This window comes from Choloepus didactylus, chromosome 27 (genome assembly GCF_015220235.1).
Source record: "Choloepus didactylus isolate mChoDid1 chromosome 27, mChoDid1.pri, whole genome shotgun sequence".
NCBI lineage: Eukaryota > Metazoa > Chordata > Mammalia > Pilosa > Megalonychidae > Choloepus > Choloepus didactylus.
This window is the reverse complement of record NC_051333.1, coordinates 11370660-11393569: the sequence shown is the minus strand read 5'-3', so window position 1 is coordinate 11393569 and position 22910 is coordinate 11370660. Positions and strand designations below refer to the sequence as shown.

The following is a 22910-nucleotide window of genomic DNA, read 5'->3' as shown; positions in this document are numbered from 1 at the left end:
TGTGGCTGCCACTCCCAAACTCTCCATTGATAATAACATTCATTTAAAAATAATATCTTCCACGGAGAGCGTATTCTGTGCCAGGCCTGCATTAACATGTGGTAACTCATTTGACCCTCACAATGACCCTGTGAGGCAGGCAGGCTTTGCTTCTATCTCGTAGATGAGGAAACTGAGACTCAGAGAGGTTAAGACACTTGCCCGAGGCCACACAGTCTGTAAGCAGCAGAGCTGGGATTCGAAGCTGAGCAGTGAGACAGTGAGCCCTATTTACAGATGAGGACAACTGAGGCCCAGGGTTACACTGCCTGACTGTCCACCCTTGCCTCGCTGGGACCCCTCCACCCTCCACCCAGCCTTCCTTCCCCCCTCCCCCATCTTCCCTGCCTGATGATGCCCAGTCTCTCAGGCCCGCTGAGAGGATGTTGCAATTCTCTGACTCAGCGTCGTGCGTGCAGACCCAGCAAGAAAGAGAAGGGGGAAGATTAAGTCTTGGCCCAGGTCCCAGATAGGCTGGTCCCATTTGGTGCCAGGGGATCCAGCAGCTGCCAAGACCCCAGGGCAGGGAGGACCCAGGAGGTTGCAGACCATGCTCCAGGAGGCTGGCCTGCTTTCACCCCTGGAGAGGCCAGAGAGGCAGCCTCGGGGAGCAGAGTGGTGGGTAGACCAGGGGTGGACTTCCAGGCCTGAGCGGAAAGGCAGGCTGTATGGCCTGAGGCCCGCCCCTCCCCATCCGGGCTCAGGGCCTCTGTTTTCCTCCTTCCGCAGAATTCACTTGGCTGTCCCTGAACCTCCCTAGAGGCTCTTGTGATGGTTTCGCCATCAGTTAACCTTAAGTCTAACTCTCTTCCCTCCTGCTGCAACGTGACACCTCTCCACCTGCTCGATCCTCCCCGGGGCCGGAGGAACGCAGCAGAAAGAGTACAGACTCCGTTTAATCCCTGTAGGTGCCCTTGGGCACATGGCTGCTGCTCCATGCCTCAGTTTCCCCATCCAAACCAGTCCTTCCCAGGGAATAGAGGCCTAGAATTAGTGCTCTCTGGAACTAATGACCACCCCTTCCAGGGTAGATTAAAAACTCCCCTGGTTCCTTGCCATGTAAACCTAGACAGGGACTTCTTTCTGTATGCCTCAGTTTCTTCCTCTAGAAAATGGGGATTTCAGGTGAATTTTCTCACAAGGTGTTGGGAGGATTAAGTGGGCCAACTCCTAGTGGGCCCAGGGTGAATGGGTCCATCTTGTCTCATCTCTGGCCAGAAAAGGGGGGCAAGGAGACCCTGGCCTGATGGATAGGGTGAGGCTAAGGCAGATGGAGTGGACCATCCATTCGTTCATCCATTGAAGCAAGCCTTTGAGGCAGGAGCTCTTATTTTCAACTATTGAAGGCAAAAAGAAGGCACAGAGAAGGAAAGCCACCTGCCCAAGGTCACACAGCTAACACATGGCAGAGGCAGGGCAAACCCTCAGGTCTCTAAGCCCAGCACGCCAAATCCTAAATACCCCCATAAGTGAGCCCTGCTGCTGACAGCCTGGGTTAACTGACAATAATAATAATAGTAGTAGTAATAATAGCAGCTACATTGCATTGAACACTTTCTATACATCAGGCCCCATAGGATAGACGCGAATTTTCTCAGTGTGGTCCATTTTATAGATGAAGAAGCCGAGGCTCCATGAGAGTAACTGTCTGGAAATCATCAAGCTAGTCAGAGTGGGAGACAGCATTCGCACCCAGGCCTCAGTTTGAAGCAAAGTAGGAGAAGGCCAAGGAATCAAGCAAATGGATATTTAGGGCTGAGCTGCCCTATCCTCTCCTCTTTGAAGAGGAAACCAAGGCCCGAAGAGCAAGGGAGATGCCCCAGGCCCACAGCCTTTCATTTGGGACGTCGTTTCCCACTGGGAACTCAAACAGGGAAATCCTAGTCTTCCTCCCCCAGGGAGGATTGGGGGAAGATGAGGGGAGATGAAGCAGCCGGGAGGAGAAGCAGACTGCGTGAGGGAAAATGGTTAGACTCCAAGCAGGACTTCCAGGCCTTCTCTGGGAAGATTCAGGGACTCATCCAGGGGCTGCCCCAGCCAGCAGAGGGCAGGAGGCAGGGGAGGGCTGCAGAACTCAAGACCCAGAGAGGGGAGACCCCAGCCCTCCCCACCTGGGGTGCAAGGAGAGAGGGGGGAAAGGAGGGGACGGCCATCCTGGTTCCGCATCCTCCATTCCCGACACTGGAGGGAGGTGGCTGCAGGAGCTGGGACTTTCCTGAGCAGCAGAAGATTCTGGGAAGTCAGACAGCAGCAGGGCGGGGCCAACTCCCAGCCAGCCTTCCCTTCCCTCCATCTGGTCCCTGCCGGTTCCCCAGGCAGGTCTCTTTTCCCCTCTGCCCCAAGGAGGCCCTCCACAAACTGTTCCTCCTCCCTCAGGCCAGGCCCTCCACACGCGAACCCCCCATCTTCTCCCTCAAACCATCTCCTTCTCCCTCAGACCCCTCTTTGTCTCCAAGTTTCTCCTCCTTCTGACCTTCTCCTCGCTTAGTCCTCCTCAGAATGATCCTCCTTCCTCAAATGGTGCCCTCTGTCTCAGACCCTGACCCCTTCCTTAGACCCTCTCCAAATCTCCCCCTCCCTCAGACCCTCATGTCCTTCCTCAGACCCTCATCTCCTCCCTCAGACCCTCTCCCCCTCCCTCAGACCCTCTCCCCCTCCCTCAGACCCTCATCTCCTCCCTCAGACCCTCATCTCCTCCATCAGATCCTTTGTCCCTCTCACAGGCTCTCCCCCCTCCCTCAGACCACCCACTTCTCTCAGCCTTGTCTTCCTCCTTCAGATCCGCTTCCCTCAGACCTTTTTATCCCTCATCCCCTCCTCTGTCCTCAGATCTGAGCCATCAGCAGCCTCTCTCCCACACTTCAAAGTGCCTCTCTGGACCAAGTGTACACGCTCCCCTCCCAGTCCTGTCTGGCCCCAGGCCCTTTGCACCACCTGCCACAAGGTGACAGGGAGTGGGAGGAATTGGGGATCTCAGGGTCACCAACCTGATGAGCGCCACTCCCAGAGCCTCAGCTTCCCTTTCTGTGCGGGGGGTGGTGCTCCACACCCCAGCCCTCCCGTGTTTGAGGGTCCCTGGGGTGAGCGCTGGGTGGGCCTGCACGCAGCATCCAGCCTTCCCAGCCCTGTTCCTTCCGCCTTCCCTCCCACCGTAGGACACCGGGAGGCAGGGGTCCACAGACCCATTTTCCAAGAGACAGGGGACAGTGAGCAAGAGGAAGAACTGAGATCTGAACCCCGGTCTGGGACCCCAGATTTTTCATTCTACTGCAGGGCTTTGACGAGGAGACAGAAAGGGCCAGGGGCAAGGTGTTTCTCTGCCCACAGCGGCCCCTCCCAGTCCGGGTTAACGATCCACTGGGGTGGGGCCCGCGTGGCGGCCAAAGTCCTTTCCTGAGGGCCGGGGCCCCACAACCGCTTTCACGGTCCCAGAGAGACACTGCTTGGGAGACCGAAAGATCAGGCAGAGACAGGGAGCCAGAGAGACAGCGTCAAGGGGTCGGGAGAGACAGAGACAAAGAAAAGCAGAGCCGGGCCAGGGGCAGTGGGAGAGAAGGGAGAGGGTGGAGGGACAGACGGACAGACGGGGTCTCAGGGAAAAAAACAGGGAGACCCCGCGTGCCGCCTGGGCAGATCCGGGGTGCAGCCCCCCCCCATTGTGGCGCTCCGCTGGGTCCGCGAAGCCCTCGCTCCGCCTCCCTTGACTCAGTGACCCGGACTCAACCCCAGCGGCGGCCCCGCCCCCTGGGAAATCCGGGAAAGCCCCGCGCGGCCCGAGCCCCTCCCCGGGGCGGGGAGAAGGGGGCGGAGCGACGAGCGGACGAGGCCCGCCCCTGCCCCGCCCCCTCGCCCGCTCCCGCGGGTCTGAGTCATGCCCCCAACCCTCCCGGCCTGTTCCCCAGGGGAGGGGAAAGTGGGGGAGAAAGGGGGGGCTCAGACTGCCACGCCGCACCCCCCACCCCGGGCCCGGGCCCTGGTCGCTCTGGCTCTGGCCTGCTGGTGTCTCTCTGGTCTCTCCGTCTCTCTTTGCCTTTGTCTCTGAGGAGCTCTACGTCTCGGTCTCTGTGCACCCACGGTTCCCCGAGCACCCACCCCTGCCCCGCCGCCCGGACCTGGTGCAGGGACCCGGCGGGGAGAAAGCACATTCAGCGTCTGTCTGGGCCCCCGGGCCCCCGTCAGCGAGGCATTGAGAAGAGGCAGAGACGGTGGCAGGGGAGGCAGAGGGGACCGTTCCCGGGCGCCCACCGAGTACTAGCCCCGGTCCTGGGGGCGTCTTTTTCACGCCCAGAAAGAAGGAAAGGGCCCAGAGAGGGGAAGTTCCTGGTCAATGTCACACGGTAAGGAAGTGGGAGGGGGGATTCGAACCCAAGTCCGAGCGCCTCCAGGACCTCACGGAATTGCCTCCCGGGTGGGGAGGGGCGTGGGAAGACAGAGAAGGAGAGCGCAGCTAAGAGACGGAGAGGTAGTGAGAGACGCAGAGACAACAGAGGGGGCGAGGGACGGTGAGACACAGGGCGACAGAGAGAGAACCTCGGGGCGACGCCTGTTCAGACCGCAGAGATCTCTGTCAGGGAGAGACACAGCCGCAGAGACTGGAGATACAGAGGGAGGGAGACTCGGAGCCAGAGGGCCAGAAGCCCCGAGGCGGAACTAGGCCCGCAGCCGCAGGGGCGGGGACCCCCGCGCCCGCCCCCCAGCCGGGGCCGAGCCGCCCGGGGCGCCGCGGGGCCGGGAGGGGCGGGCGCGGGGCGCGGCCGGGGCGGAGCAGGGCGGGCGGCACCGCGGGGCGACGGGAGCGGCGCGGGTGCAGGAAACCCCTGGGGCGGACGGGTGGCCCCGGGGGGGAGGGGGCCGGCGGGGGGCGGCCGGGGGCGGGGAGGCGGGCGGCCGGCACCGCCCCGGCGGACAAAAGTCCCTTCAGTTCAGCGGGCGGCAGGGGAAGTCCCGGCGCCCGGCGAAACCTCCCTCCCCTGCCGCCGAGCGGAGCCGCGCTCCGGCCGCCCGCTCGGCCGCCGTCTCCGGCGGCCCCATGCCCCGATGCCCCGCGGGGGCCATGGACGAGGGGCCCGTGGACCTGCGCACCCGGCCCAAGACCGCCGGAACCCCCGGCGCCGCGCTGCCGCTCCGCAAGCGCCCGCTGCGCGCGCCCTCCCCGGAGCCCACGGCCCCCCGCGCCACCGCGGGCCCTGTCCTCCCCTCGGAGCCCCTGTGCAGCGGCGCCGACGCGCCGGCCGTCTCCGGGGTCCCCCACGGCCTGGCCCGGCCCGAGGCTCTTTACTACCAGGGTGAGTGGCCCCCGCGGATCAGGACCCTGGCCGGGTGCAGGGTAACCAGAGCTTGGGAACAGAGCCTGGGAGGCAATTATGTGGCATCCCAGGGAGCTGGGGACAGAGGGACAGGACCCAAGGTCTCAGGAACACAGATACGGGGTTCCTAGGTAGTTGGGAGGCAGATACTGAGGTCCCAGGCACACAGATATGGGTGCCCCAGGATTATAAGCTCCCCATGACCCAGATATTTAGGGTTAGGAAGAGTCAGGGCCTGGGCCCAAGAAACGGGTTCCTGGGACCCACATATGTGGGAGTGAAAGACAACCAGGGGAACGGAGAATGGGGTTCCAAGGAGACAGATATGAAGGGGTCCCAGAAGGTCAAAATCTCAGGAACCCAGATATCAGGAGGCATCAGGAATTAGAACAACAGAGTCTGGGGTTCTGAGCACCCCAATATCTAGGATCACAGGAATCCAAGGAGGAGTTCCAAGGACCCAGTAACTGGGGGTCCCAAGGAGTCAAGGGAACAGAGACTCAGGTCAAAGAGCCATCAGGGGTCACAAGAACAGGTGGCCTTAGGAGATCCGCAGACTGAGGATTCTAGGAATGGGGTAGCAGGGCCAGGGAATTCTGGGATCCCAGGATTTAGGGCCAGGATGAGGGATTCAGGGGTCTTCGGGCAGAAGGTCCCAGAGCCTCAAGGGAACTCAGGGGTCTGAATACTTGGGGGTCGAGGAACGGGGGCCCCTAAGGATCAGGAGATGTTGGAGAAGACCACACACTATTCTCGCCATGCTCTGTCTCCATCCTTGATCTTATGAAAGGGGCAGCCCCTAGACCGGAGCTATGTCCACCTCACTATCCCCAATGGCCCCAATTGCTGCAGAGGGCCCTCCCTAGTACTCCCAAGCTTTTATCTAGTTTCTGCACCCTCCAAGCCTCTCGAAGTGCAGCAGATGGGAGAGCTTCAGGTTGTGTGTCAGGAGGGCTTGCCACCACCTCCCCTCCCTTTCCCCATTCCCTGGATGGGAACCCTGGCCTCAGTTTTCCCCATGGGTGTGATGGGTGGATGTAGATTTGACTGCTGCCGTAATCCCTTCCCAAAGCTCAATTTGGATTGTCTTCTGACACCACCTACTCTCACCCTCCAACCGTCCCATCTCTTTACACATTCACCCCATTCATTATGTCCTGCTCTCCATCCAATCCTGATCTCCCTCAGCCACAAATTCACTCAGCAAACATTTCCCTGCTGGGTGATGAGGGGGGCTCTTTGTCTGGTAGGAGATGGGGGTCAGATACATGAAAAGATAAGTGACAACAAAGGTGACTGGGATAGGAGCCCGAGGGGAGGTGGAGGTGCCTGTGGGAGCCCAGAGAAGGAATGTGGAAGGGGTTGTTTTGGGCCTGTAAGATGCAAAGGGACCCGCGAGGAGGGGCAGGCAGTTCTGCAGGTTCAAAGACCAGGAGGTGGGCAGTGGATTAAGGGTCTCTGGGCCTGGCCTCACTGATGTCCTTTCTCTCTTCTCCACTGCTCAGGACCTTTACTGCCTCTGTACCCCACCCCGACCATGGGCTCCCCCTTTCCCCTGCTGAGCCTGCCTGCGCCCCTGTACCCCATGGTGTGTTCGATGGAACACCCACTGTCGGCTGACATTGCCATGGCCACCCACGCAGATGAGGACGGAGACACGTGAGTGACTGTCCCCCACTAATGGACAGGGGATTGGGGAGGTCAGCCCTCCACCCACCTCACCCACCACATATCGGGGCACTCAGCTTGGGCTTTCGAGTCATGGTGACCTGAGTTAGAATCCTATCTCTACTGCCGGCTCTGTGATCCTGAGCAGGGCCTTGCCACCCTCTGAGCCTCAGTTTACCCCTCTGAAAAAATGGGCACCCTGAGAACACTTCCTCCTAGGATTGTTTTAGGAGCAGTGGGTTTCATAAAAATGTTTTATCACAACACAAAAGTGAGAAATACATTTCATTGATTGATTGGTTATAAGAATTATACATGTAGAGCTCCTAAAGTAGTATAGTTGCTTGATAAATGTTTCTATTATTTTATATCAAACCCAGCACACAAACATACACACACATGCAAACGTGAAAGAAAAATTACACAAAACAATGCCTTGACGACATGGGGTCTATTGGGATATTTTCCCACTTATTTCATTGTCTTTCTCCGATCACAACCCACTGAACTAATTTGAAGCCTCCCCAGATTAACTTCTCAAGCCCCATGCTTTATCACTGCAATTAGAGGAACATTCTCTCATGAGGTTTCTGTGAAATCCTGCATGAGGAGGGGGTTGAGCCCTATGCCTAGCACATAATAAGCACTCAGTACACTTGACCGTCGCAGTTCTTATTCTGCCGACCTATGTTTGAACCTCAACTGGCCAAACATACAACAGGGACCAGAAGTGCGCGAGGGTGTGGGAGTTGGTTTGCAGACTGGCAACCACAGGTAGGGATGAGCAGGCCTATTTCTGCAGGGAGTGAGCCTCGATTTCCCTGTCTGGAATTTGGTGTTCAGAACAGGCACAATTAGGATTTGGTGCAATAGTGCATGGGACAGGGCAGAGTACACAGTAAGCGCTCAATACATGGGGATGGGTGTTTGTGAGCCATCCCCGTGAGCCCCAGCAGGAAAAAGGGCTCAACAAAATCGAGTTTCCCCCTCGCTGTGGATACTTCTGGGGGTTGTCTGTAAAATGGGCTTCATTTGTATCTGCCCCCTGGGGTTGAGGTATCTGTGGCCTGTGAAAGCGGGGTGCAGGAGGTGTCCCAGCCCGCGCCGCACCCGCCCTCCCCACTCCCCCCCTCCACACACACCCCCTCCCTCTGCCCCAACGCAAACACTTCTGTCTCAGCTGCCTGTTAGGGGAAATCCCTTCCCGCAGAACTTGACCGCAGCCCAGCTGCTCTGCCTCCCCCACGTCAGCAGCCGTCACTCACTCGCGGCCTCCCCCCTCCCGGCGCTCCCTCTAACCTTAACCCCTTCCGCTGGGGCCGAGACTTTACCGGAATGGGCAGCTGGCCCAGCCCCAGCCTGCACCACCGGCCGCACTTCACGTGGGAGTGGGGTGGGAGACTGGGCATGGGTGTGTGGACCCCAGAGAAGTCAGGGACTGGAGGGGGCTGGAAATCTGGGTCTCTAAGAGGGAAAGGAATGTGTTCTGAGTTCCACAGAGCAGAGGTTGCGGTGCTCTATTTCTTGATCCCCTAGGGAGCAAAGAACAGCGTGAAGGGCAGCTTTGGGGACAGACCTGGTGCTCAGAGGGGCCTAGGGGCCAGACCAACTACATAATTTGGGGCCCAGTGCAAAATGCAAATTCAGGACCCCTCCTTCAGAAATTCAGAATTTCAAGACAGCAAAGCTTTAAACCAAGCACCAGACTTTTCTAAGCACGGGGCCCCAGGCGACTGTGCAGGTTACACGCCCACCCGTGAAGCTGGCTCCGCTTAGAGGTCTGCAAGTCTGTGTCCCCAGAGGGGCAAAGACTGGGGTGTGGTATTCCTGGGTCCCCAAGGGGGGCAAAGAACAGGTCCTGGAAGTTTGTATTCCTAAAGAAAAGTCAGGGTGCTATATTCTTGGATCCCAAGAGATCTAGGTGGGGGGAATGCTTGGATATGGGTGGGGGGGGGCCTGCTGGAGTCTGAGTCTTGAGGGGTGGAGTTCCAGAGGGGCCACGAGGCTGGAGGACTCGGGGTCCTACCCCTGCCCAGGGGAGCCAAGTCAACTCGGGCTGGGCTCCCCCCTCCCCTTGCCCCATGCGGGGATGGAAGTTGGGGTGCCGGGGGTGGCCGGGGTAGATCCCCGGCGGAACAGGCTTCCCTCCCCCGGAGCAGGAAGCGGAGCCCCGCCCAGCAGACCTGTTACTGGAAGTCGCAGGGCTGGGCCGCCCCTCCCGTCCCCACTTCCTCCAGCCCCGCCCCACCCCCTGCGGCCCGCGCGTTTATGGGAACTCGGCCCTGGACGGTTTCTCTGAAATCATTCGCTCCCTCTGCCCTCACTTAACCCTGCCCGCCCCGGGGGGTAGTGGTGGGGGACCAGGTCCCCCGTCTTGGGAGATGCAGAGAGGAGGGAGAGCCCATCCCCGGACACCCACCCCCACCCCACCCATACTCCCCGGCCCAAGTCTGGCTCTCCCCTAACATTTCTGTTTAAATTGGGCTTTCAGGGACCAAGATCCAGCCAGATTCAGCATTTCACCTGCATCTCCTGGGAATGTGGGCACTATTGCTGGCTGTGCTTTACAGAGAAAAACCCAGACTCAGAAGGGCCATGTGACTGCCCTGGCGCAGTCACACAGCTAGGGAAGGGTGCAGCCCAATTTGCTACCCAGGCTGGCCTGTCCTCGCCCACACCCCCGCCCCCCAGGCTTTCTGGGCACCAGGATTTCTGCACCTGCATCTGAATCCCCTCGGGAGCGCATTTGAAATAAGGATTCAGGACGCACATTCAGCAGTTGTGACAGCCACTGTCCACTTTAGTAGGAAAGAGGTGGTGGGTGGCAAAATAGTTGCTCTAGTAAACAGACTTTAAATGTGCAGCCTGTCTGTGCGGCCAACCCCATGCCCTCCGCTATCACGCCCCCCACCCACACTCATGCACAGGTATGCCCATGCCCAAGTGTGCCCGTGTCCTCATGGACACACAATCATCCCAGATTGCCTCCAGCTCTAAATGACTGTTCCGGGTTGGGGTCCCTGTAAGGGGGACAGAGTACTCCCAGAATCAGTATCCATGGGGTGAAGGAAGCAGGACTGGGCAGAGGGAGAACTGAGCAGCTGTGCCGCCTCCACGGGGCCTCAGCCGCCCCCGACGGGGGATGTTGGGGCTGGGATGGCCTCAGGGGTGGGTGAGGGAGCTGGGCCTTAGATGCTCGTGTTGACCAGTCACTGGGTGCCCCTGGGTGGCTGACCCCCTACCCCCTTGGGGTGTGACCTTCAGCAGAGGGTAATCCCCAGAGAGCACAGAGTGCTGACAACCTTCCCAAAGCTGGGGACATGAGTCCTTCAGTCCCGGAGGGGGATCTGGGCTGCACGGCCCAGCGTCCACCGCCCTTCTGGGCAACCACATGGATGCTCAGCCCTGGGGGTCCCGGGTTGGAGGTTGAAAATGTCCCAACCAAAAGAGTCCCAACCAAAAGAGACCTCGCTGGTGTCTAGTTCATCCCCACTCATTTCTCAGGTGAGAAAACGTGTTCCCAGAGAGGAGCAGGAGCATGGGTCCCAGCTTCAGGAATGGCCGAGGAATTGCTGGGGAGGATTCATTTATTCAGCACAAGTTTAGGAAGCACCTCCCAGCACCGTTCTGGGCACTGGGCAGTGGAGGAAATGGACAAAAACCCCTGCCCTGGCGGAGCTCATGTCCTAGGGGGGGAGATTCAAACAGGAAGCAAGGAAACTGTACCAGGCCAGGCCGATGATGTGGAGGAAAACAAAGCCAGGGAAGGGGGGAGGGGAGCGAGCCGCTCTCGGGCTACTCCAGCAGAGGCAGCTTTGTGGGGGCAGCGGGAGCAGCAGGGGCAAAGGCCCTGGGAGGCAAGCATGCCTGACGTTTCTGAGGACCAGAGTGAGGACAGCAGAGAAGGAGATGAGGTCCCAGGGGCTTGGAGAGCGGGAGACAAGATCACATGGGAGGTTCTGAGAAGAGGAGGGATGTGACCTGACTTAGGTTCTAAATGGGTTCCCTCTGGCTGCTGTGTGGGAAACAGCGTGGAAGCAGGGAGGCCAGTGAGGAGAGAGACGATGACGGGTGAACGGGAATGCAGGAAGTGGGGGAAGTCTTCTGGAGATACTTCCAAAGTCAAACCTACCCATCCCACACATCTTGGCATTAGCAATGCCAAAGCCTGGGGGAGAGGGGCGACCAGCCCTTCCCACCTGTGAATTCTGTCCTCAGGCCCCTCCACATCGCTGTGGTGCAAGGCAACCTGCCAGCCGTGCACAGGCTGGTCAACCTCTTCCAGCATGGGGGCCGGGAACTAGATACCTACAACAACCTTCGGCAGGTGAGAAGAGGGAGCAGAGCTGGGGGACGGACGGGGCCTGGATGCCTGGGTCTGAGGGAGGAGGTGGTAGGTGCCTGGATTTCTGGATCTGAATGAGGAGGTGGCTGGGGACCCAGAATTCTGGTGCTTGGGGAAGGAGGAGGTTGGAGACTGGACTTCTGGGTCCAGGAGAGGGCTGGGTCCCTGGATTCCTGGGTTTAAGAGGGGAGGTGCCCCAGATTCCTGATCTGAGAGAGGAGGGCTCTGAGGCCTGGACCACCAGGTCTTAAAGGAGGGGCTGGGCACCTGTATTCCTGGGTCTAAAGGAAGAGGGGTCCCCCAAAGCTGGGGGTCTGGAAATTCTGGGACTGGGAGGGTTTGGGGTAGGCGCACAGGTTCCTCACAGCCGCTGTTCCTAGACCCCGCTGCACCTGGCCGTGATCACTACGCTGCCGTCCGTGGTCCGGCTTCTGGTGACGGCTGGCGCCAGCCCCATGGCCTTGGACCGCCACGGCCAGACGGCCGCCCACCTGGCCTGCGAGCACCGCAGCCCGACCTGCCTGAGGGCCCTGCTGGACAGCGCGGCCCCGGGCACAGTGGACCTGGAGGCCCGCAATTACGACGGTGAGGCCCGACGGGGGCGCCAGGTGGGGGTGCCCAGCCGCCCTCCCGGCCTGCGAGGCCCCAGGCCCGGGTTTGACTGAGCGTCCTTCTCCCCTAGGGCTCACCGCCCTGCACGTGGCCGTCAACACCGAGTGCCACGAAGCCGTCCTGCTGCTGCTGGAGCGCGGCGCCGACGTAGACTCGGTGGTGAGTCCGCGGGGGGTCCGGGGCGGGGGCAGGGGCGGAGCCCGGAGGGGTGGGGCTTGCGCGGCTTCGCGCCCGGGCGGGGCGGGGCTTGAGGGAGCTAACGCACTAGAGAGGTCGGACCGCGGAGACCCGCTACAGGGGCAAAGCTTAGAGACGCTCAGCGACCTCCCCTCCCCGCCGCAGGACATCAAGAGCGGCCGCTCCCCGCTCATCCACGCCGTGGAGAACAACAGCCTGAGCATGGTGCAGCTGCTGCTGCAGGTGGGTGTGGCCCCCGCGCCAGGCCCCGCCCACCCTCCGCTCTGGCCCCGCCCCTGGCGCCCACCCCGCCTTCCACTTCTGGCCCCGGCCCGGGCCCTGCTCGCCAGCTTTGAGTCCCCCTCTGACGTTACTCCCCTGGCCGCGACTTTGGCCTGGGCCTGCTCCCTTTCCACGGTCACCCCCAGCACGGCCTCGGGCCCGCCCGGCGAAGGCCTTGGTGACCCCACCTTCCGAACTTGGCCCCGACCCCGCGCGGACCTCTCGCCTCCAACCCCGGCCCCTTCCCTTTTCCGGCTCCGCCCCTACTTGGGCCCGCGCGGGATCGGGCTCAGGTGGCTCCAGCCCCGCGCGCCCTCGGTTCCACCTGGACCCCTGCGGTGACCCCCCTCGCCCCCCGCCCTCCGCCCCGCAGCACGGCGCCAATGTCAACGCCCAGATGTACTCGGGCAGCTCGGCCCTGCACTCGGCGTCGGGCCGCGGGCTCCTCCCGCTCGTGCGCACCCTGGTCCGCAGTGGCGCCGACAGCGGCCTCAAGAACTGCCACAACGACACGCCGCTCATGGTGGCGCGCAGCCGCCGGGTGAGTGCGCGCGCCCGCGGGTCGGGGGTGCGTGCGGAGCCTGCGAGCTTGGGCCTGGGGGTGCTGGGCGGCGTGGGTGCCAGGGCCACGGGTGTGTGTGAGTCTGTGTCTGTGCCCGTGCGTAGGTGGTCCCAGGGGGCAGGCTGCCAGGTGTGAGCTTTAGAGCCGAGGGGAGCCCGAGACACAGAGGAAGGAAACGACTAGGAGAGAGGCCCCCAGTGGAGGCCCAAGTCTCTGACAGACCCTGTGGGCAAGAGGAGATAGAGAGGGGGATGTGTGGGCAGCCGTGGCTGGTCCCCCGGTGACGCCTTATCTTTCCACAGGTCATCGACATCCTGAGGGGCAAGGCCACCCGGCCTGCCCCCACATCAAAGCCAGAGCCCTCCCCTGAACGAAGTGCCACCACCTCCCCCGAGAGCAACAGCCACCTCAGCTCCAACGGTGAGAAACCAGCTCCAAACCCCTCTGCCAAAGGACTAGGAACCCTAATGCCCTGTCCTCCCCCAGCCCCAGAAACCCTACCCCAGCCCCCTCCTGTCTCCGACCCTGGGGTCCTGGCCCCCGCCCATTCTCTCTGCATGCAACTTCCTGCTCCCTCACTCCTGGTCTCACTTTCCTTCCACAGGTCTCCTTTCTGCATCACCGTCCTCCTCGCCCTCCCAGTCTCCTCCCAAGGACCCCTCTGGATTCCCCATGGCTCCCCCCAATTTCTTCCTGCCTTCCTCATCTCCACCTGCCTTTCTGCCCTTTGCTGGGGTCCTCCGAGCCCCTGGCCGGCCGGTGCCCCCCTCCCCAGCTCCAGGAGGCAGCTGAGAGGGATGGGGGGGCAGATCTCGGACTCATGAGGAGGGGCCTCCCTGCCCTGTGGGATCCACCCTCCTGGAAACTGTGAAGATCTCACTCTGCCCCCCCGCCCCAATCTTTGGGACCAGGATTTGCACAAAGACACACGCCCCTCCCCTTAAGCCCCCTCTTCTGAGCACAAGTATACCTTCATCTCGTCTCCCCACGCAGGACTCTGACCTCCCAGTATTCTCAGGCACCAGCCCCCTGCCTGGAATTCCTTCCAAATGTTCCTTTCCTTGTCCTCTCCCAGAGCTGGTGGCAGCAGCGCACAGCTCTCCCCTCCACCTCCTGCCCAGGTGGAGGAGGAGGGGACAGACGATCAGACCTGACCGTAGGCGAGCACTGATAATGATGTAAATTATTAGGCATTTTGGTTGGATTTCTTTTATAATAAACTATTTTTGTACCATGTCCCTTGCTTGGCTGGGCCCACTTAATGAGGAGCTCTGGAAGGGGGTCTATTTGTGTGTGCATACCCCGAGTGACGTACCACCGCATGGCATGTGTGACCCTGGGATTGCAAGTGCATTTGCTCGTGAATGCTTCTGACACTGTGTCACTGCACAATGGAGTCTGGGGATGAGTAGGTGGGTGACACTTTCCAGGAGACACCACTGGACTGTGCATGTGACCCTGGGTGTGTATATGCATATGGTATGTTTCTGGGGGATTCTACAGTTTGTGGGTCCTTGTGTTATGGGTTGTTATGGGTTGAATTGTGTCCCCCCAAAAAGATATGTTGACGCCCTAACCGCTGGGACCTGTTACTGGGACCTTATTTGGAAACGGGGTCTTTGCAGATGCAGTCGGGCTCAGCTGAGGGCATGCTGGTGTCCTTGTGAGAGGAGGAGGGGCACAGGGAGAAGATGGCCCTGTGCAGGCAGAACGGAGATTGACGTGATGTGGCCACAAGCCACGGAACCACCAAGAAGGTCGGCAGCCACCAAAAGCGGCAAGGAAGGGTGGTCCCCTACAGGTTTCAGAGGGAGCCCGGCCCGGCCGACACCTTGGTTTCAGACCTCCAGCCTCCAGAACTGTGAAGCAATACATTTCTGTTGTTTTATGCCCTTTGGTTGGTGGTACTTGGTGACAGCAGCCCCAGGACACGAAGACGTTGACCGCCCTGTGGCTGATTGTCTTAGGGTCCCCCCTGTGTCTTCCTAACCCGAGACCCGGGTCTTCATGGCCCTGGAGATGCTTCCCTCTGTGACTCTGCGGACCCCCGTGAGACCCCATGTCTGTGTTTTGACCCTGTGGGTTGTCAGTTTCCTATGACGCTGTAACAAATCACCGCAAACTTTGCAGCTTAAAACAACCACATTTGTTCACTTTCACCGAGCTGAAGTCGAAGTGTCAGTGGGGCTGCTTCCTTCTGGAGGCTTCAGGGGAGAATCCGTTTCTGGACCTTTTCTGGCTTCTGGAAGCCGCCTGCATTCCTTGGCTCGTGACCCCTTCCTTGCATTACTCCAACCTCTGGCTTCCAGTGTCACATCTCCCACTTCTGTGGTGAACTCTCCTTCTGCCTCTGTTATAAGCACCCTACCTTTAGGGCCCACCTGGATAATCAAGATAATCTGCCTATTTCAAAACCTTTAACATACTCACAGCTGCGAAGTCCCTTTTTCCATTAAAAAAAGGAACATATCCACAGGTTCCAGTGATCAGGACCTGGAATCTTTGGGGGCCATTAGTCAACCTCCCATAGGGGACAATCAGAAGCAAAGCTACTAGGAGGTGTCAACTAAAGGACCAGTTACAGAGCTTGGCCCTTGCACAGCGTGGGAGCTGCTTAAACTGACTCCATCAGACCACTGTATTCGCCTCTGATGCGAGAGCGTGAAGTCCGCAGGGTTGGCAATTGGAAAGGGGAGTTGGATATAAAGGGGGGGGAGCAAGAACAAGCCCCAAGCAAGAGGCAGAAGCGCTGAGGATGGACTCGAACCCGTGTCACTTCTTACCGCCTCCAATCTCGATGGCGTGGGCGTCCTCCGGGAGAACCCGGTGTTCTTTCTTGCTTTCGATGGCTCTTCTTGGGTGCCCGTGTTTTTGTGTGTTCCTGAATGTTGATGACGGTGAGTCTTGTTTTCTTTTTGTAAATCTCTGGAGGCCTTGCTGGGCCTCTGGGGATTTGTGTGTCTTGGCGATTGCAGACACTTCTGCTGTCGTGACTCTCTAACATGTGGCTGTATCTGTGGGACCGACTGCCTTCACTTCTTCCTGGGTGAGGCCATTAGAGTCTGTGGATGGATGTGTGTGTGTGCACGTGCACATGCACTTCTGGGTGATCCCGTACGAGCCTGCCCCTCCTGACTGGGATGGATGCACATCTTGGTGTATGCTTGTGACCCTGGGCCAATGTTTCTGACCCCACCTCTGGGCGAAAGCATCCCTGGAGCTGCCTGTTGAGCCCTGCAATCTGCTATATGTGAGAACTTCCCATCCGGTAATTTTACTACACCTGGAATGATGTGTGCAGTGACTGTGGGGGCAGGACCGGGCCTTCCGCCCTCCTGCTTACCCCCGGTAGCCAGCACATTCCCTGCCCCGGAGCAGACTCTTGGGAAGTGGGGGGAGGATGGGTGGGCCCTCACCCACCCTCCCCTGCGGTTGTGTGCAGGAGCTTGATCCCATGTCACCTTGGGCAAGAGAACAGAAACGCAAATACTGTGACTATTTATGGACCAGGGTGGGCCCCAAACTCCAGATGAGGAAACTGAGGCTCAGAGAGCACAAGTAGCCTTTCGAGGCCTCACTGCTGGCAGCGGACAGAGCTGGGGTCCAAAGCCAGGTCAGCCGCCTCCCCCCCCACTCATAATTGGTGTGCTCTCTTGCCTTGTGGGAGAGTGTGCATGACTGTGCCTGTTATTCTAAGTGTGTGCACGAAGGTATGTGTGTGTGCACACGTGTGCTGCTGGAAAGGGGGAAGGATGACAGGTGTGGGTGTCACTGAAAGTTCAGGCCCTGGAGTCAGACTGAGTTCAAGTCCCACCCTTCTTAATCAAGGGACTTTGTGTCCCTGAGCCTCGGTTTTCTCACTTGTAAAAATGGGGGCACAGCCATAGGAGCCACCCCACAGGGTTGTGTGGATTAAGCCTGAATGAATTGTACCCAGCGCTTATTACAGGACATGGCGCTGAGTAATGGCTGGTTACATGGGAACCGCGGATGTTATCATCTGGGAATTATTTTTGAGGATAGGAAAAAGAAAAAGTAGAAATGATAGCCCCTGTCCTTTGTCCTGATGGGGGGACAAATGGGATAAGAGGTCCTAGCTAGGTCCTAGCTTACCTGTGTGTATGTTTTACACTCATGTAAAGGTCCAGTTAACAATCCAGGGTTAAAAGGGTGGCCCAAGGATGTCAGAGACCCAGGCTCTTTCTGCCTTGTTGCTCTGCTACCTTTACTTCGTGCTTTCAACCACATGGTCCAATATGGCTGCTTCAGCTCCCACCATCACATCCACACTCTGATCATTGGGAAGAAGGAAAAGGAAAGTCAAGTGAATGTACCCCTGCCTTTTAAGGCTACAATGCAGAAATCACACACATCACATTCCATTGGCCATGCCTATAACAAGGGAAGCTGGAAAATGTAGTTTATTCTGGGCAGTATGTACCCAGCAAAACCTCAGAGGTTCTGTTTACAAAAGGAAGAAGCGGAAAATGGTATTGAGGGACAACAGGTGTATCTGTCACACCAGGGCTCTGCCACCGAATGGCTACATGATTCAGGGCAAATGACTTCATGGCCCTGAGCCTCAGTTTCCTCCTCTGTAAAATGGGGCTGACAGCCACCTCTCAGGGTGTAAGGGACATAGCCTGTTGTCAGCCAGGGTCCTGAGTGTGGGTGATGTGACTCTTTGTGTGTGAGAGACTGTCCCCAAGTTTAAGAGCTGTACCCGGCACTGACCTTGGTAAGTTACTTCCCTAAAATAAAGGATCTGGCTTCTGAACACATGGAAATCCCCTCTCAGCCTCCTAGACCTTGGGACTGGGCAGGTGTCTTTCCACACCCATCCCCTTTCCCCCGGAGAAAGGCAGATCCAGTGGGGGATAGGGGCCCATTTATGGGGTCTCCAGCCTCCAGCCCCCATAGAACTAAGCACTTGCCTCTCAACCACCACTACCACCAACTAGACTGTTTTCTCAGCAGTACTGGTCCTAGGATTCCAGGGTCAGCCCTAAAGCCAGAAAAAGTCATACGTTGGTGCATTTCGTGGGGCCCCCAGCCCCAGTTGCAAAGTTTCACTTGTTCTCACCACCATGGGTAAACCCAGACACTCAGTCAGAGAATGTCTCTTCCAGATGCGTGGGTGAAATCTGCCAAATTTTAAATGCTGGTGATGTTCCAAAGAATGATTTTAAGAGTGTGAGAAAATAGAACATCTGATGTTTAAGTGTATTTGCAGACCCTAATGTAAGTCAAGCCTCCGTTTCGCAGAAAGGGAAAATGAGGCACAGAAAGGAAAGAAACTGACCAGGTGAGGATACAGGCATGAGATTCCATGAATTTAAGTGTCTCTGGTTCACCTTAACCAAGTGATCAAATTCATTGCCAATAAGGGGATAATCAACATCATGTACCTCCTGATACAATGCACCAAGAAGGACAGAAAAAAAAAAAAAGCAGAGCACAACTTCAGTGACATTCCCTGCCACTCAGTCTAATCACCAGGAAAGAGCAGACAAACCGAAATTGAGGGACATTCTACAAAATAACTGACCTATAATCTTAAAAAATTTCACAAACTTGAAACATGAAGAAAAACCGAGGAAGTTACCAGACTGAAGGAGATTAAGGAGACATGAAAACCAAATGCAACCTACGATCCTGGATTTGGTTCCTACTGGAAAAACATTTCTGCCATAAAGGACAGTTTGGGGACAGCTGGCAAAATTTGAATGTGAACTGAACTATTAGATACTAATATCAGTATTAAACGACCTGATTCAGGCGATTGTTCTGTGACTATATATGAGAATGTCTTAAACTTAGAAAGACTCACTGAAGCATTCAAGGCTGAAGGGATATAATATCTGCAGTTTACCCTCAAATGGCTTGGGGAGAGGAAAAAAGAAGAGCAAGACAGTGATAAAAATCAAAGGTGGCAAATTGTTAACAATTGATGAATTTGGGTGAAAAGTATAAAATAATTCTTTACCCTATTCTTGCAATTTTTGTAAGTTTAAAATGATTTCAAATGAAAAGTCATGTTTAAAAAAAAAAAAATCTATGGCTTTAAGCTTCTGTGTTTCTGAGAGTCATTTACCCCAATCACGTCATTTAACATTGATATCAGTATGTAATAGTTCAGCTCGCATTCAAAGTCTGTGCACGCATCTGTGGTCAGGATTTGGAGAGTACGGTGGTGGGTGAATTTGCCGCTTCAGACCCTGTCTTGGGGTTGTGACGAGTCTTAAGCGTTTGGTTCAAGTCCAAGGGCGGGGCCAGGCGCTTGCGGTGCGGCCAGAGCTCGGAGGCTTCCTCGGCTTTGATGGGCAGGCCGTGAAGGGGGTGTGGTCAGAACCCTGGGGCGTGGCCAATGCCTCGGAGGCGTGGCCAGGGCCTGGAGGCGTAAAGGCCACGAGGATAGAGATTAGCCTGTACCCAGAGCGCCCTCTTCCGGCTGCCCGCAAGATCTGGACTCTGTTGAGGTAAGTAGTACTATTAGCCACTTATTTTTATTTTAACAGCGTCATTGAGATACACTCCACATACCATACAACTCACCCATTTAAAGTGTATAAAATTTAATGGTTTTTAGTATTGCTATAGAGTTGCATAGCCATCACCACAATTCTAGAACGTTCCATCACCCCCCAAAAGAAACCCCTACCATTAGCAGACACCCCCCCACCCCATTCCTTCCAAATTCCCTCAGCCCTAGGCAACCACTAATCTACTGTCCATCTCTATAGACTGGCCTATTCCAGACGTTTCCTATAAATGTAATCATACAATACATGGTCCTTTGTGACTGGCTTCTTTCACTTAGCATCATGATTTTGTGGTTAATCCATGTTGTAACATGCATCCACACTTCATTTCTTTTAATGGCCAAATAATATTCCATTGTGTGGATAGACCATATTTCATTTATCCATTCATCAGTTGATAGAAATAATTTGGGTTGTTTTCACTTTTTGGATACTATGAGTAATTCTGCTGAGAACCTTTGTATATAACTTTTTGTGTGGCCATATTTTTCAATTCTTTTGGGTATATATATGGGAGTAAAACTGCAAGGTCATACAGTGTTCCAGTTTGCTAGTGCTGCCGTTAAGCAAATACCAGAAATGGATTGGCTTTGGTAAAGGCAGTTTATTTGGTTACAAAGTTATAGTCTTAAGGCCATAAAGTGTCCAGGGTAAGGGGGTACCTTCACTGGAGGATGGCCAATGGCGTCCGAAAATCTCTGTTAGCTGGGAAGGCACATGGCTGGAGTCTGATCCAGAGTTCCAGTTTCAAAATGGCTTTCTCCCAGGACATTCCTCTCTAGGCTGCAGCTCCTCAAAAATGTCACTCTTGGTTGCTTTGGGGGCGTTTGTCCTCTCTTAGCTTCTCCAGAGCAAAAGTCTGCTTTCAAAGGCCATTTCCAAAATGTCTCTGTAAGCTGCAGTTCCTCTCTCAGCTCCTGTGCATTCTTCAAAGTGTCCTCCTTGGCTGTAGCAAGCTCACTCCTTCTGTCTGAGCTTATATAGTGCTCTAGTAAACTAATCAAGGCCCAAGCTGAATGGGCTGGGCCACACCTCCATGGAAATTATCCATCTAATCAGAGTCATCACCTATGGTTGGGTAGGTCACGTCACCATGGAAACAATCAAAGAATTGCAATCTAATCAACACGAATATGTCTGTCCACACAAGATTGCATCAAAGATAATGGCGATTTGGGGGACATAATACATTCAAACTGGCACGTACGGTAACTCTACATTTAACATTTGAAGGAACTGCCAAACTATTTTCCAAAGCAGATGCAATATTTTACATTCCCATCAGTAATTGATGAGGGTTCCAATTTCTCCAGCTCCTCACCAACACTTGTCATTATTTGTCTTTTCTATTATAATCATCCTTCTGGGTGTGAATGCCATCTCACTGAGGTTTTGATTTGCATTTCTCTGATGACCAATGATGTTGTGTATCTTTTCATGTGCTTGTTGACCATTTGTATATCATCTTTGGAGAAATGTCTATTTAAGTCCTTTGCCCATTTTTCAGTTGTGTTAATTGTCTTTTTTGTTGTTGAGTTGTAGCAGTTCTTTATATATTCTGGATATTAAGCCCTTATCAGGTTAGCAATTATATTCTCCCTTTCTATAGGCTGTGTTTTCACTTTCTTGATAGTGTTCTTTGATATACAAAACTTTTAAATTTTGATGAAGTTCATTTTATCTATTTTTGTTGTTGCTAATGCTTTTGGTGTCATATCTAAGAAAGCACCACCAAATCCAGTGCTATGATGGTTTCCTCTATGTGTCATTCTAAGAGTTGTATGGCTTTCACTCTTATGTTTAGGTTTTTGATCCATTTAGAGTTAATTTTTGTGTATGGTGTGAGGTAGGGATCCAACTTCATTATTTTGCAAGTGGATATCCAGTTTTCCCAGCACCATTTGTTGAAGAGACCATTCTTTCCCTCAATTGAGGTACTTGGCACCCTTGTCAAAAATCATTTGGTCATAGATGTATGAGTTTATTTCTGAACCCTCAATTCTATTCCATTGGTCTATATGTCTGTCTTTATACTGGTACCACACTGTTTTGATTACAGTGACTTTGTAGTAAGTTTTGAAAATGGAAAGTATGAGACCTCCAACTTTGTTCTTCTTTTGCAATATTGATTTAGCTATTTGGGGCCCCTAGTGATTCCATAAGATTTGAGGATCAGCTTTTTCATTTCTGCAAAAAAAGGCTGATGAGATTATTTATTTTTTTTGTTTTTTGGCTGATGTAATTTTCTTCAGTTTTGCTTTGAATCTGTAGTTAGCCTTGGGCAGTACTGACATCTTAATAATATTGTCTTTGTATCCATAAAAGTATGTCTTTCCATTTATTTAGATCTTCTTTAATTTCTTTCAGCAGCATTTTGTAGTTTTCAGTGTACAAGTCCTTCATCTCCTTGGTTAAGTTTATTCCTGGGTATTTTACTCTTTTAGGGACAATTATAAATGGAGTATTTTTAAAATTTCCATTTCAGAATATTTTTTGCAGGGGTATAGAAACACAACTGATTTGTGTGCATTGTGTAGCCTGCAGCTTTGCTGAATTCGTTTATTACATCTTTATGTTTTTAAGAGTCACACAGTTTGGTTTGTGTGTCCAGTTCATTCATCCTAAATGCTGTGTGGCAGTCCATTATGAGAGTAGACCACAATTTATTTATCCCTTTTCCTGGTCATGGACTCCTAGCACTTACCTTGTTTCCAGTTTTGTCCATTTCTGACAAGGCTGCAATGAATATCCCTGAACACATCTCTTGGAGTTTTCTTGCTGAACAACATCCATTAGTGGGTTGTGAAATCAATTTAGTGGGTTGCAAACAAGATTTTTTCTTTAATGAAATGGAATTAAATAGAATAGAAGATATTATAGTGCATTGCACATACTCAGGGTGAGGGTTGCCTGTGGATCTTTTGTTTCTGGGGTATATCCCTGTATTAATGTCCCAAAGAGAGTAAAAATGTTTCCAAGCCACAGCTCTGAAGGATGTACCTGGCAATAGACTTGCCCTATCAAAGGTTTTATGGAGGCTGCCAATTTGCTCTCCAAAGGAGTTTGTCCATTTACACTCCCACGGGCTCCTCCTCACCACTGGGCTTTGTCAGAAATTTGAATGTTTGCTAGGATGATGGGTTTCCATCCTATTTTCCGGCGGAGGAAGCTGAGGCTGGGAGAGGCAGAAACACCAAGTGATGGGGTGCCGATCGGGTGCATCCTGACTGCACAGACCCGGTCTCTGCCTCGTCTGAGATGCAAGGTCGACACTTCCACGAGTTCAGGATTCTCGGGTTCCAAGAGGGGAGGGAGTGGGGACTGGGGAGGGGCTCGGAGTGGCTCAACTCTCAGCCCTGGGATCCTAAGCCCCCTCC

General features: G+C 55.1%; 1 protein-coding gene across 2 annotated transcripts; it reads left to right on the top strand.

Moving 5' to 3' along the window:
- The first annotated feature begins 3934 nt into the window (after positions 1–3934).
- BCL3 (BCL3 transcription coactivator) lies at positions 3935–14227 on the top strand. 2 transcript variants are annotated; one of them, XM_037820053.1, is made up of 9 exons: positions 3935–4376; positions 6851–7004; positions 11232–11340; positions 11739–11943; positions 12041–12129; positions 12313–12390; positions 12803–12970; positions 13294–13411; positions 13596–14227. In XM_037820053.1, exons 1-9 carry the CDS (start codon positions 4367–4369, stop codon positions 13781–13783), a joined length of 1119 nt encoding a protein of 372 aa, XP_037675981.1. In that variant the 5' UTR covers positions 3935–4366; the 3' UTR covers positions 13784–14227. The 2 variants fall into 2 exon arrangements, with proteins under 2 accessions (XP_037675981.1, XP_037675980.1); XM_037820052.1 differs by lacking the exon at positions 3935–4376 and adding an exon at positions 4889–5324.
- Positions 14228–22910: the final 8683 nt, after the last annotated feature.